This window comes from Anser anser, assembly GCF_964211835.1.
Source record: "Anser anser genome assembly, chromosome: 6".
Taxonomy (NCBI): domain Eukaryota; kingdom Metazoa; phylum Chordata; class Aves; order Anseriformes; family Anatidae; genus Anser; species Anser anser.
The window spans coordinates 26,296,836-26,310,473 of record NC_139726.1 but is presented as its reverse complement, the minus strand read 5'-3'; the positions used below and the strand labels follow the sequence as shown (position 1 = coordinate 26,310,473).

At 40.3% G+C, this 13,638-nt stretch overlaps 1 protein-coding gene across 14 annotated transcripts in view; it reads left to right on the top strand.

Moving 5' to 3' along the window:
• The window catches only part of RAPH1 (Ras association (RalGDS/AF-6) and pleckstrin homology domains 1), a gene marked incomplete at its 5' end in the record, with an annotated part of 344,080 nt that overhangs the window by 297,593 nt on the left and 32,849 nt on the right, over nucleotides 1-13,638 (top strand). For 12 of the 14 annotated variants that reach the window (XR_014586375.1, XR_014586376.1, XR_014586377.1 and 9 more), the window contains one exon: nucleotides 10,604-10,678. The exons of 1 other annotated variant lie outside the window; for it this stretch is intronic. Coding sequence is in view for 4 of the 13 variants with exons in the window: in XM_083842783.1 (XP_083698909.1) it covers nucleotides 10,604-10,678 (75 nt within the window). Of the gene's footprint in view, nucleotides 1-3,386; nucleotides 3,465-10,603; nucleotides 10,679-13,638 lie in introns of all 14 variants that reach the window. One more of the 14 variants, XM_083842786.1, reaches the window with a different exon arrangement.

The following is a 13,638-nucleotide window of genomic DNA, read 5'->3' as shown; positions in this document are numbered from 1 at the left end:
CATCAGTTGTAGAAGATGGTTTGAATTGGGTACTGCCTAAATGACCACACTTTTAAATAAATCTCACTGAATTTATTCAGGTTCCACAGCATTTTAGAAATATTTTTGTGTTTATGATAGGATTTATTAAGAAAATAATCATAACATTGATACAGACAAGATAAGAAAATGTTTTATCAGAGGTTGGGGAACTCTTGCTAGATTGATCTACAAGAGAATACTGTAGATCAATGACCAAGTATATCTAAGCAGCATACATCTCAGAAGAAGCCACTAGACCTCAGTTTAGAAATGAAAATACTTGCATTATGATTTCACCAAATTTTATCAAAAGTACTGGGGGGAGTTGTACACTTCAGTTGCAGTTCGCAGTGAAGATATCACTGTACAAGTTGCAATTTTAAAACTGAATTTCCTTATAGATATACCAGTCTACTTGAAACACAGATAAATTCTTTCACTTTTTTTTTCAACATATAATGAGATGAGAGAACAGATAGGACGTCTTTAGGAAATTTGGAACAGATGACAAAAATTGAGAACAAAGCAGCCCATTAAGGGACATTAAAATCTAAGAGGAGAAAGGAATTTATGCAGTTTACTTCAGTTGCATATACTGTTATATTATAAGATGAAAGCTAGGGTTTGTCAGGTTTGTAAAGGAATTTGAATCCACAAAATGAGACTTCATGTTATGATCAAACAACTGAGAACTGGCCTTCTAGTTGTCAGTTTTGTGCATTCTGGTTAGCAGTTAGGCTGTAATAGCATAATAGTGGTTGCCCGTCAATAGAAGGACAAATCTTCAGTTATAGTTAACAAAACTTACTCTTAATCTTGGTTACGTTTGCTTATTTTGGATATTTTGCTTAACCTCATGTTCTTACAAGTTGTAGATTTTAGACCAGCAGTATCAGTGTTTTTTTTAAAGAATAAAGGTTTAATTTTTTTCCATACGTCGTATCTACTCCTAACTGAAAAGGTAAATCTGTGACTTTTAACTCCACAGTTGTGCATACCCATTCTCTTCTAGTGATGGAGTTCTTGATGATTTGATATCTACAGGCTTGTTGTTATTGTATGTGTTTTTGTTCTTTTTCCTTTTAGTCTTCCAGCTTAACTAAAGCATCTCTTTTTGGACAGGTCAGACGACTATTTTCCATGAAAGCCTTACTTTTTTTTTTTTCCTGCTATGCTTTTTCTTTTGGGAAAATTCCACTGCTTGAAACCTCATCCATGCAGACAAAATGTATTTATGATTTTTGTGTTTGGTTTTATGCTAATTTAGGTCTGTGCTTCTGCTGAGTTGAGCAGTCTTGCCCCACCTTGTGTTGGCTCTAGTGTTTGTGCAGCTGCCTAGTGATTCCAATAATTTTGTGGTCTTCCTGCAAAATAATCCTCCCTGTTGTCCACGCAAGAGAGATCTGTGAACACATGGCTGGGGATTAGGATTGACTCTCTCCTGTGGCAGTTTTGCCTTAAATTTCTGTGTCCCAAGCAACCTGTGTTCAACAAAGAACTATCACAACCTAACCATCTACTCTTTCTCTTGACCTGGGAGGCATGTGGACTAGCAAATAGTGCATCTTATGCATATGGTGCAGCAGCTTCTTAATTTGGAATGTCCACAGACATGTTTTTTAAACTGCATCAAGTTTCAGTAGGCTTGGACTGTAACAGCCAAAACTGGCATGAAGTTATAAGGGTCCATAGCAGTTAATAAATACTTGCTGTAAATTGGATTTTGTGAGTCCTGATAGCTGTGTGTGGTTTTTTTAAAAGAAGTTGCAGAACTGAACGCTTGGAGTTAGGAAATTCCAATTGCCTGCAGTGAAACGGAGTTGCACAAGTTCCAGGAGGGTTGGCCTCTTGGGAGCACAGAGTAATAGCTCTGGATTCTCACTTCCAGTGTCTGGCTCCAATATGCTCTGCAGCAGCCAGGCATTGCAGTTGTAAGAAAGCTGCTGTGTTCTCCCCTCATGGGCCCAAGCATTCTTGAACTTGACCAATCTTTTGTTCAAGGATAGTTGTTTGCAGCCCATTTGAAAGGCTGGGCAGTGCTGTGTGACAAGATGCAGCCTTGAGGTTTTTATTTGTGGTGGTCTAGACTTCAGTGAGGCTTTGTGGACTACAGTTTTAATTCTGAAGGCTCCTGCTCAGGCGAATTTGGGTAACTTCCAATGGACCAGCAGAGAAGAGACAGTATGTGAGGCTGTCCCTGTCAATAAACTGTTTCGTGGTCAGGCATACAGAAGTATTAAAGCCTTAAAGCTACCTTTATTTTGAATAAATGACTAGTAATAATTCTATAACAGAAACTTGTCATAAAATTTCTTAGTGGTTATAGTTCGGAAACTTTTTTTATAAGCAACTGAAAATACATCTTGTATATAGAAATATCAGGCAGCCGTTATCTAACGGTGCCACTTCAGTTTCTAAGTGGCATAGGTGTATTCCTTTTCCTGAGGTCTTGATAAGAATAAACTGTAACCCCTTTTGCATTTTTCATCTGTCAAAACCTGTGTAACTCAGTAACCCGAATTAATATGCCTGAAATAAATACTTCTGTACCTTTGAGGAAAAGGAGCAAGCATTGGATGGCACACTGAATGGAAAACCTTTAGGCACTACTTTTTAGTAGTGCAATTTTTGGTACTTCAAAATGTTCAGTTTTTGATACTTCACACTTAAAAGCATGTCAATGTCATGACTGAACAATGATTAGGGAAATAGAGAAATACTTTCTCTGGATTTCTTTTTAAAATAATTTGCAATATGAGAGTGCCCAGTTCTGGAATAGTATGTCCAGCTGAAAGTAAGATTAATCTGTATCCACTTTTTTTCTTGTTATACTTAGTAATTGTCACCAAAGTGTATTTGTGTTACTGGTATGAAGGAACTGATGTGGAAATTATATGAACCTGTATGAAGTGACGGTTCCGTTGTTGGTTTTTTTTGGTAGTATTTAGAGAATTTAACTTTCATTTGTTGACTTAGTGAGCAATTGGCTGTACAAAGAGAATGCTACCTGAGTTTGTTTTTCGCTGAGTATGCCTACAGATGTTTCACTTCAGTGCTTTTACTTAAGTTAGTGACTGTTCCCCTCTCATTGTGGTTGAGAACATAATCATGTCCTATTTCCTTTCCCTTCCAATAGGAGCAGAAAACCAGAATTTCTTCTTGTCTTTAAGTCATTGATCATTTATACATACAAAATTGGGATAAGGGACACTGCAACTTTTTAATGTTGTTTTGTTTCTTTTGCTTCCATTAATTGTTGTTACTGCTTTTTTCTTCCTTCTATTGAGAATAAACCATTTCTTTCCTCTCTGTCCTATTTCCTTTTCCTTTTTCATCCTTTCCTCTGTGTTTTCCTGCATTTTTACTCTGTTTTTATGGGACGTTTCATCAATCAGTCCAAGCATCCTGTTAATTTTACAGAAGAGGAGGCTGAACTGATTCCTGTAAGTTACTATCACATGTATATATGGTTTCTGTTTATGTCAGTAGTTGAATCCATTTGCCTGAATACTCAAGTCACTGATGTGATTTCAATTTGAATCCATTGGTATCCCAACAGAGCAGAAAGGTAACCATATACATCATTAAAGTTATGCTTCTTAGTCTTAAGTTGATAATTATCTGTTTTCTAGTTATTAATTGGGGAAGCCTACTTGAAATACGCTTAGTACATGTAACAATTTTTATTTCTTTTGAAGTGTAATTGCTCTTGACAGTCCATTGCAAAGGAAGGCAGAAAAATGCAATCTTTCAAATCAGATGTTCATCATTTTATGTTTTATGTTCTTATATGTTATACATGAAAATATAATCTCAAAGGATATGCGAAGAAAAATTTTGGTTCTTCCTTTCTCTCTTTGGCCCCTTTGGGACAAAGTTTAAAAAATATATATGTATATAAATAAAAACATATTTAATTATTGAGTTCTCTTTTGAAAATAGACATCAGCTTAAACAATTAGAATATACTGAAGAGTTCAACATATTGATGTAGTCAAAAGCTATAGTAATTAACTTTTCAAGAAACCTTTGAAAGCATATAGTTTTCTATCAGACACTGCTTACTGCATTTCCCTCAGTTTTCTTGTGAACAGACACAGGCTTTTTAAAAAGGTTTTGAGTTTCTCAGCTGTCATTAATTAACTCCAAAATAATGGCACAAGAGTGCCACCAGCTGGTTTAACTACATGTTATGAGTTAATGTTAAATTGTTAGATTTGCAAGAAATGTGGCAAGATACTTAATGAGACACTCAGGACTTGTGTAGAAGTCTGTTTAGTATGTACTGAGGTAAGTTATTCTGTTGTATAGACCTTGAGTGAATGATGTCTGAACCTACAGGTAATATTTAACCAGGAAGAAGTCTTTCTGTTTAACATACTTAAATCATTAGAACAGTAAGATAAGATACCATGGAAGATTGGGTGGGAATTGCAAGAAAAAGATGACCTGACAGTTTTTGTTCGCTATTTGTAAAAGTGGCAGTGTAAAAAACACACTTAGCACCTTTCATAGTGTATTTTACTGTTTTCAATCCCTACGTACATGTATTCTGAGCTCCTACCGTAAAGTTAGAGGAATTACAGAATCACAGATTCGTCTAGGTTGGAAGAGACCTCCAAGATCACCTAGTCCAACCTCAGCCCTAACACTAACAAGTCCTCCACTAAACCATATCACTAAGCTCAACATCTAAACGTCTCTTAAAGACCTCCAGGGATGGTGACTCAACCACTTCCCTGGGCAGCCTATTCCAGTGCCTAACAACCCTTTCAGTAAAGAAGTTCTTCCTAATATCCAACCTGAACCTCCCTTGGCACAGTTTTAGCCCATTCCCCCTCGTCCTGTCACCAGGCATGTGGGAGAATAGACCAACCCCTACCTCGCTACAGCCTCCTTTAAGATACCTACCTATAGAGAGTGATAAGGTTGCCCCTGAAGCCTCCTCTTCCCCAGGCTGAACAATCCCCAGCTCCCTCAGCTGCTCCTCGTAAGACTTGTTCTCCAGACCCCTCACCAGCCTCGTCGCCCTTCTCTGGACTCTCTCGAGCATCTTGACATCCTTTCTGTAGCAAGGGGCCCAAAACTGAACACAGTACTCGAGGTGCGACCTCACCAGAGCCGAGTACAGGGGGACAATCCCTAGACCTGCTGACCACACTGCTTCTTATACAGGCCAGGATGCTGTTGGCCTTCTTGGCCAGCTGAGCACACTGCTGGCTCATATTCAGCCGACTATCAACCAGTACTCCCAGGTCCTTCTCTGCCAGGCAGCTTTCCAACCACTCATCTCCCAGCCTGTAGCGCTGCTTGGGGTTGTTGTGCCCCAGGTGCAGGACCCGGCACTTGGCCCTGTTGAACTCTATACAGTTGACCTCAGCCCATCGCTCCAGCCTATCCAGATCCTCCTGCAGAGCCTTCCAGCCCACGAGCAGATTGACACACGCACCTAACTTGGTGTCATCTGCAAATTTACTGAGGGTGCACTCAATCCCCTCATCCAGATCATCGATAAAGATATTGAAGGGGACCGGCCCCAGCACTGAGCCCTGGGGGACTCCACTAGTGACCAGCCTCCAACTGGATTTGACTCCATTCACCACAACTCTTTGGGCCCGGCTATCCAGCCAGTTTTTAACCCAACAAAGCGTACGCCAGTCCAAGCCACGAGCAGCCAGTTTTTTGAGGAGAACATTGTGGGAAACGGTGTGAAAAGCCTTACTGAAGTCAAGGTAGACCACATCCACAGCCTTCCCCTCATCCACTAAGCCTGTCACTTTTTCATAGAAGGAGATCAGGTTCGTCAAGCAGGACCTGCCCTTCATAAACCCATGTTGACTGGGCCTGATCGCCTGGTTGCCCTATAAGTGCCGCGTGATGACACTCAAGATAATCTGCTCCATGAGCTTCCCTGGCACTGAGGTCAAACTAACAGGCCTATAGTTCCCCGGGTCTACCCTCCGACCCTTCTTGTAGATGGGCATCACGTTTGCTAGCCGCCAGTCGACTGGAACCTCCCCTGATAGCCAGGACTGCCGATAAATGATGGAAAGCTGCTTGGCCAGCTCCTCCGCCAGTTCTCTCAGTACCCTCGGGTGGATCCCATCTGGTCCCATCGACTTGCGTACATCCAAGCTCCATAGCAGGTCGCCAACCATTTCCTCGTGGATAGTGAGGGCCACATCCTGCTCCCCATCCCCTTCCACCAGCTCAGGGTACTGGGTATCCAGAGAACAACTGGTTTTGCCGCTAAAGACTGAGGCAATGAAGGCATTAAGCACCTCAGCCTTTTCCTCATCTTTTGTAACTAAGCTTCCACCCGCATCCAGTAAAGGATGGAGATTCTCCTTAGTCCTCCTTTTGGTGTTGATGTATTTGTAAAAACATTTTTTGTTATCTTTAACAGCAGTAGCCAGATGTAGTTCCAGATAAGCTTTGGCCCTTCTAATTTTGTCCCTGTACAGCCTCGCAACAGCCTTATAGTCCTCATGAGTGGCCCTCCCTCTTTTCCAAAGGTTATAAACCCTCCTTTTTCTCCTAAGCTTGAGCCACAACTCTCTGCTCAGCCAGGCCGGTGGTCTTCCGCGCCGGCTCGTATTTGGGCACATGGGTACAGACCCCTCCTGAGCCATTAAGATTTCCTTCTTGAAGAGTGCCCAGCCTTCCTGGACTCCTCTGCCCTTCAGAACCACCTCCCAAGGGACTCTGCCAACCAGTGTCCTGAACAGCTCAAAGTCAGCCCTCCGGAAGTCCAAGACAGCGGTTTTACTGGTCCCCTTCCTTGCTTCGCCAAGAATAGAGAACTCTACCATTTCGTGGTCACTCTGCCCAAGACAGCTCCCAACCGCCACATCTCCCACCAGTCCGTCACTGTTTGTGAACAGAAGGTCTAGTGGGGCACCTCCCCTGGTAGGCTCTCTAGCCAGCGTCAGGAAGCTATCTTCCATGCTTTCCAGAAACCTCCTAGACTGCTTTCTCTGGGCTGTGTTGTGCTTCCAGGATATTTCTGGGATAGACACAACAATTAGATAAACTCTGGCTCTTAAATGAGGTTGACTCTTTTTAGATTTGTCTGAACCGAATGATGATCAGATGTGTAATAAGATGGATCAGTGTCTGATATGAATGTGCTTGTCAACTTCTTGCAGAAATCTGCAAAGAAAACTGAAGAAATGAGTCAATGAGTAAATATATATAGCACATTACTAACAAAGTGATGGCCTGCTGCACTTGCAAGATGGGCTGTATAGCTTGCATCCTTCAGAGGCTAACTGGACAGCTTAGTTTATCACAGCTTCTAAAAATGTCTTTACTTCTTAGAGATTTTTGTTGTTGTTGAAACTGTCTTTCATTATGAGACCTCAGAACCTCAAGAATTAAAACACCCTATTGAACTTTTCAAAAAAGGAATTAGAAGGATAACTGGGGAAAAAATCTTGAGCTTTGGCCATGCAGAGGATTGCTTGTATGGCTCAAGTAATTATATTCTGAAAATCTGAAAAGTACATTCATGTCCTGGTGGTCCATCTGTTCTAGCAAACATTCTTTTTGTAGTTCTCTCTCTGCTTTTTGCCACTAACAGCCTTAGTGGTAATAGTTTCACCAGTGTGGAAAGTAAAACTACATGTACTCAGAAGGAACTTGGCTTTCAGGCGAGATGCGAGAGTGGAATAGGGAGAAACCTATGCTAAATTGATTAAAATAGCGTTTTTTCCCTTGTTTAATGCTGAGATACTTACAAGCAGAGGCAAAAAGTTATATTTGAACACACTTATTCATGCTTCTAGAGTCCCTGATGAGGATAAAAGGTATTTCAGCATTGGAAAACTTTGTGGTTTAAGCAGCTACTTATCTTTTAGGGGAAGTTTTGTGTGGAGTTCTCTGAAAACACAATGAAATGCAATATTCAACACCTGGTTCATAAACTTGTAGTATTTAGGCCTGAAGATAATGCATGCTACATTTCTGCCTTCAAACAAAGGCAATTTTTAAAATAATTTATGTCCAGTTACTGGATTAAGTGATTTTTCTCTCTGGGTTTATGCATATTTATAGTTATGTGCACATAGTTGTTTAGCTGAGCTGTAATTCTTGAGAACTCAGGATTTCTTGTTGCTTTACTACTTCGGCTCATTCTAACTTTTGGGTATCTGCAGTACTGCAGGATGTTTTGCACAGTAGTAAGGAGCCACTGTCGAGAGACATATGGCAAAGAACTGTTGCTTTCCTGCTTCTAGACATGTCTCTCCAGCTCAAATTCACATGGGTATTTTGAGAAGTAATGTTGCGATGATATTTTACTGGCCAACACCCGTTCTCATGAAATACTATTTCTCTTAATTTCCAAAGTAACTTTCTTCTGGTTATCTGTTTTCATGTTTTGCTGCAAGTCTGGCAAACAGTGTTAGCATAGAATAAAAGCTCCTTAGCGGAGAAATGCCCCACTGTACTGCAATGCAAGATGGCAGCAGCTAAAATGAGCAATGATAGGAAGAGGGTTTAAATAATCTCCCTTAAGCTTCTCTTTCAGAGAAATATTCTCTAGGGAATAGTGTTTTCTTTAAAGAGAGATTCCTTAGGCTAAACCCTAATAAAGAGGCTATGAATGTACATTGTATTTTTTTTTACCCTCAGAGCTCCATTCACCAAGAAAGTGATGTATCTTTATCGGAATCCACAATGTCTGACAAAGTCTGTCCAGAAGCTCTTTAAAACAAGGACAAGTTCAAGGAATTGTTTTTTTAGTTTATATTTTTGAGCTGTGGATTGAGCCAACCAGTTTGTTCTGGAAGTTCTGGGGTAATGTGTTGCAATGAGACAATTCTAGAGGATGTGTGAAGTTACAGTTTCTGTGTAGAAAGGAATACTATTCAGAGTGAAGATGCATGTAGCAGAAATCATTTTTAAAGAGAGGGGGAAAAAAAAGAGGATGGGTCTGCCTTCAAGTTAAGCAAAGCTGTATTTATCTACCATCAATGTTAGTGTCACCTCAGGCTGAGTAAATGAGCTGTTCTTTAAATACAGTCTGTCTTAAGAAACATTGAAGTCGAAATGATATGATTGTGTGTTAGGAAGCCTATTTTTGAGAGTTCCGAATTACTGTAATCAATGTGCAAGGTCTTTTAATCATGGCATCACAAATCTCTGTGTGAGGTGTGAAAAATTTGTCACTAGGCAGCAGTGCTATGCTTCTGAAACATTTGATGTAGACACATGTGGTAATTAATTTGCAGGCAGAAAAATCTTTGTTCAGTTTGCATCATATACTGAGTCTATGCTAGTGGCTAAGTACCAGTTGGAGTTTGGGCTGGAGCCTAGGTTTTACTTCAGATGCTGTGTAGAGTCTCTTCTGAGCTGTAACTTTTAAAGCGTGCTAGTGACCCTTAAATTACTCATCACAGAATGTGGCACTCATATCAAGTAAAATCTCCTTGCAGGGACTTCATGCACCAAACTATTTGATATTGCCTTGCATGAAATTGTAGACATGGTCTCCTCAACTTTTTCAGGAGACTATTGCCTGTTGTGGCTCTGAAGAAGACACAGTGACGCTATGCGGCATTTGGCTTTTAATTATTGAAAAAAGAATATGGTAGTCTGCCTGTTTGTTGTACCTTGTTCTATATAGGGTAAAACTAATCAACACAAATAACAGCTGGGACAGATGCAGCCACAAGGGGTGAAATTTGCAGTATAGTGATGGTACATGAGACATATATTCAATGTTCTTGTTTAGTGCCATAGTATTACTGTAATTTCCTTAGCAGACTTGTGACTAGGCAGTTCTGCAGACTGCTGTGGGATGACGGTTTTGTTGTTCCTCTGTAGCAGATGCTGCAGATTGCTCTAACTCTGTCATTAATTGATTTTTACTATTTGAGAATCATCCTTAGGGGTTGCTGCTAGTTTTGCTCCTCCTTTTTGAACAGACTAAATATTTCCTGCTAATTTTTATTCTGAGAGAAATTTGGGGATTTGCTCCCAACTTCTTGGATTACATAATTGGGACTGCAAGACAAGAGAAACGTAGGTATTTTTTATTTTTTTACAAAAACAAAGCTTAATTGTAAGCCAGGTTTAGATTACTACTATTATAGTAACATCTTTTTGTTGTTAACTGTGGAAGCAGCAGTCAGTATAGAAAATCTGAAACCAGTTTCTTGTCTCCATGGTCATTTAGTGGATTCATTTGTACAGCAGAAGCAGAATGTTCAGTTTTAGAACACTAGACAGGATTTTTTAAGTATTATAAGTGGATGTTTTCTGTTATAGTTGTAAATGTCTTTAAAAATAAGTTCTCTTGCAGAAAAGAAACCAGTAGCAGGTAAGCAACTTCTTAATTCTATTGTGTGACCTCTTGTACAGGGGAAGGTTAAACTTATGTCTTCTATTAGCACAACTGCTGTTACACTAATGTGTTAGGCTTGCAGTATTTGGGAATGTTCACATTTTTATGGGAGGGAAATAAACTGAGGATGCAAGGTGTTTTTTTCCTTAAACTCTGCTTATCTTCTATAGTCAATACACTATAAAATTACTGACTTCTTTTGACTTATGTTCTTTCTCTTTCTTTCTGCACAAGCACTCCTATTTGGACAGGGAAACCTCCCTCCTTCTCCGAAACATTGCAGGAAAGCCTTCTCACTTGCTGACCAAGGTGATGCTTCTTCTTTCCACCTGCATGTGACTATTTCTATGTAGAAAAAATGCTTTTGCTGTATGCTATACTCCTGCCACCCCTGCCCTTTCCAGGAACTTTTGCATTTACTTTTACATGATTTTCATGATTGTCAAACGTGCTTTTAAAGACTGTATTTTGTTTGTTTCTGCAGATTTATTAGTGTTCAAGTTCTTGACAAGTACTTAATAGCTATGTCAGCAGGTAAAAATGCGTTAACTAAAAAGGAAAAGCAGTGACCTAGAGGTTCCTTTGTTACTCTTCCCACTCAATACTTTAAGAAAATAGAGCCACAACTGTGGAAAATATGTAGGAGCATTCAGTGCTGTTGAAAGGCAGTAGTATCCTTAAAGTAAGTTTACTTGCTAGATGATGAGAATCTGTAGCAAGTAATGGGACTTTATTTCATTTTGAGTACTGTCTTGATATAATGTGGGCACAATGTTGTAGTAAGAGAGAGAGCCAGGTATGGACAAAGCCTGATTATAGATAAATTTTCCTTACAGGTCAATAATGGACTAAGAGGCCATGAATTGCCATTCACTTTCTCTGGTTCAGTTTAAAAATTGTAATTTCCATACATATTTCCCTTTCTCTCTAGAGTAGGAGAGATGGAGCAAGCAATAAATTTCCCAGACACACACACACACAAAAAAAAAAGTGCTGGGATAAAGACGTATATATGCAGCTTCAGACTGGTGAGAAAGCTGTTTAATATCTGAGGTGTCAGATAAGTCTGATGCTACTTACATACTGCAAACCACTCCTTAGTTATTTTTCTGAAAGAGACACCATGGATGAAAAACCTCAGGCAAGACTGAATTTGCCAAGGTACATTTTGTCACTTCAAAACAATGATGTTTAAGTAGTCTGTATTTTTCTTAAATACATTAACATTTTTCTCAAAATGCTCAGCATGCATCTTGACAGCAAACTTTTCGGCTCTCTTCTAGAGGAATATAAACAACAGAAAAAAACAAGTAATTTTTTTGTTTTGTGACTGTTTCTTCTTGTTGTGGTTTAACCCGGCCGGCAGCTAAACACCACACAGCCGTTCGCTCACCCTCCCCTCTCCCTCTCTGGGATGGGGGAGAGAAATGGGAAAGTGAAGCCGGTGAGTTGAGATAAAGACAGTTTATTAACACAGGAAAATAATAATAATGATGATGATGATGATAATGATAATAGTACTACTAATAATAATGTATATGAAACAAGTGATGCACAATGCAATTGCTCACCACCCGCTGACCGATGCCCAGCCTATCCCCGAGCAGCCGGCCCCCCCACCCCGGCCAGCCACCCCTATATATTGTTCAGCATGATGTCAGATGGTATGGAATACCCCTTTGGCCAGTTTGGGTCAGCTGTCCTGGGTCTGTCCCCTCCCGGCTCTTGCTGCAGCCCCAGCCTGCCTGCTGGCAGGACAGAGCGAGAAGCTGAAAAGTCCTTGGCCTGGTGTAAGCACTGCTCTGCAACAATTAAAACATCAGCATGTTATCAGCGCTTTTCTCATCCTAATCCAAAACATAGCACCCTACCAGCTACTAGGAGGAAAATTAACTCTGTCCTAGCTGAAACTAGGACACTCCTGAACTTCAAGTCTGTCACTTTCCTTTCACACCTGTCAGCACCCCCTACCCCAAGTAACAAAGCAAACAGCCACCAAACCAGCAAATCTTGCTTGGTTGCCAATGGATTAACAGATTAACGATGGCTGTGGCACAAACAAACTATAATACTCTTTCATCTCCATGTATCATCATATCCTCCTTTCCCAGTTATACTGGATGAGTGGTGGTTACCACATGGTTATACCCATGTCACCAACAAAGATGTTAAATAATACTTGTTCCAATACAGAACCCTAAGGGACACTACTTATGTGGTCTCCACATGGACGTTGAAACCATGGACCGCAAATCTTTGAATGTGAGCATCCAGCCAATTCTTCATCCATCGAGGGGTCCATCTGTCAAGTCCGTGTCCCTGAGTTTCACAGGGAAGGATGTTGTACAGGACAGTATCAAATGCTTTGCGCAAGTCCAGGCAGATGACAATCAGTTGTTGCTCCCTAATCCACCAATGCTGTAGCCCCATCATAGAAGGCCATCAGATTTGTCAGGCATGATTTGCCCCTGGTGAAGCTGTGCTGGCTGTCATTTATCACCTGTTTTCCATGTGCCTTAGCGTAATTTCCAGGAGTATCTGCTCCACAATTTTACCAGGTATGCTGGTAAGACTGACTGGCCGGTAGTTCACCAGGTCTTCTTTTTTTCCCTTGATAAAAATGGGGTTATATTTCCCCTCTTCTGGTCAATGGGAACTTCATTGGACTGCCACAACTTCTCAAACGTGATGGATAGTGGCTTAGGAATTTCATCTGACAGTTCCCTTGGCACCCTCAGATGCATCTCAGTTAAGTCCATGTTGCTGCTGGCTTAGATCCCTTCAGCTTGTTGTAACGTTAAATAAGCCCCAGTATGAGAGAAGCAGTCCCAAGAAATTGGGCTTTTCCTTGTATTTGTAGTTAGGTGTTAGATGAGTTAAAACTGTATAATCATACTGCAGCTCTATTGTTGGTGTCTCTCACTTGTCAAATAGTGTATTTCTTACTGTTTTATTGTTTCTTGTATGCTTCCTCATCTTTGATCTACCCCTTATATTCAGTGTAGAGAGAATTTGGAGGAACGATAAATACCAGTTTTGTCCTCTGATGTAACTCCTTATAAAAAATTCTAGTCATGGACTAGGTTTCTGTTGCATTAGAGCTATGCACAGACACAGATGCTGTTGCAGCAGAGGGCAGATCACAGCACAAAAAATGACCTATTCAGTGTGGTAGTCTCTTCATTTTTAAATGTAGTTCTCTGCTTTATTGTTCACAGCATTCACCCACCTGCCCATTTTGTTTTGGAAAAAGAAGTGAATATACATCA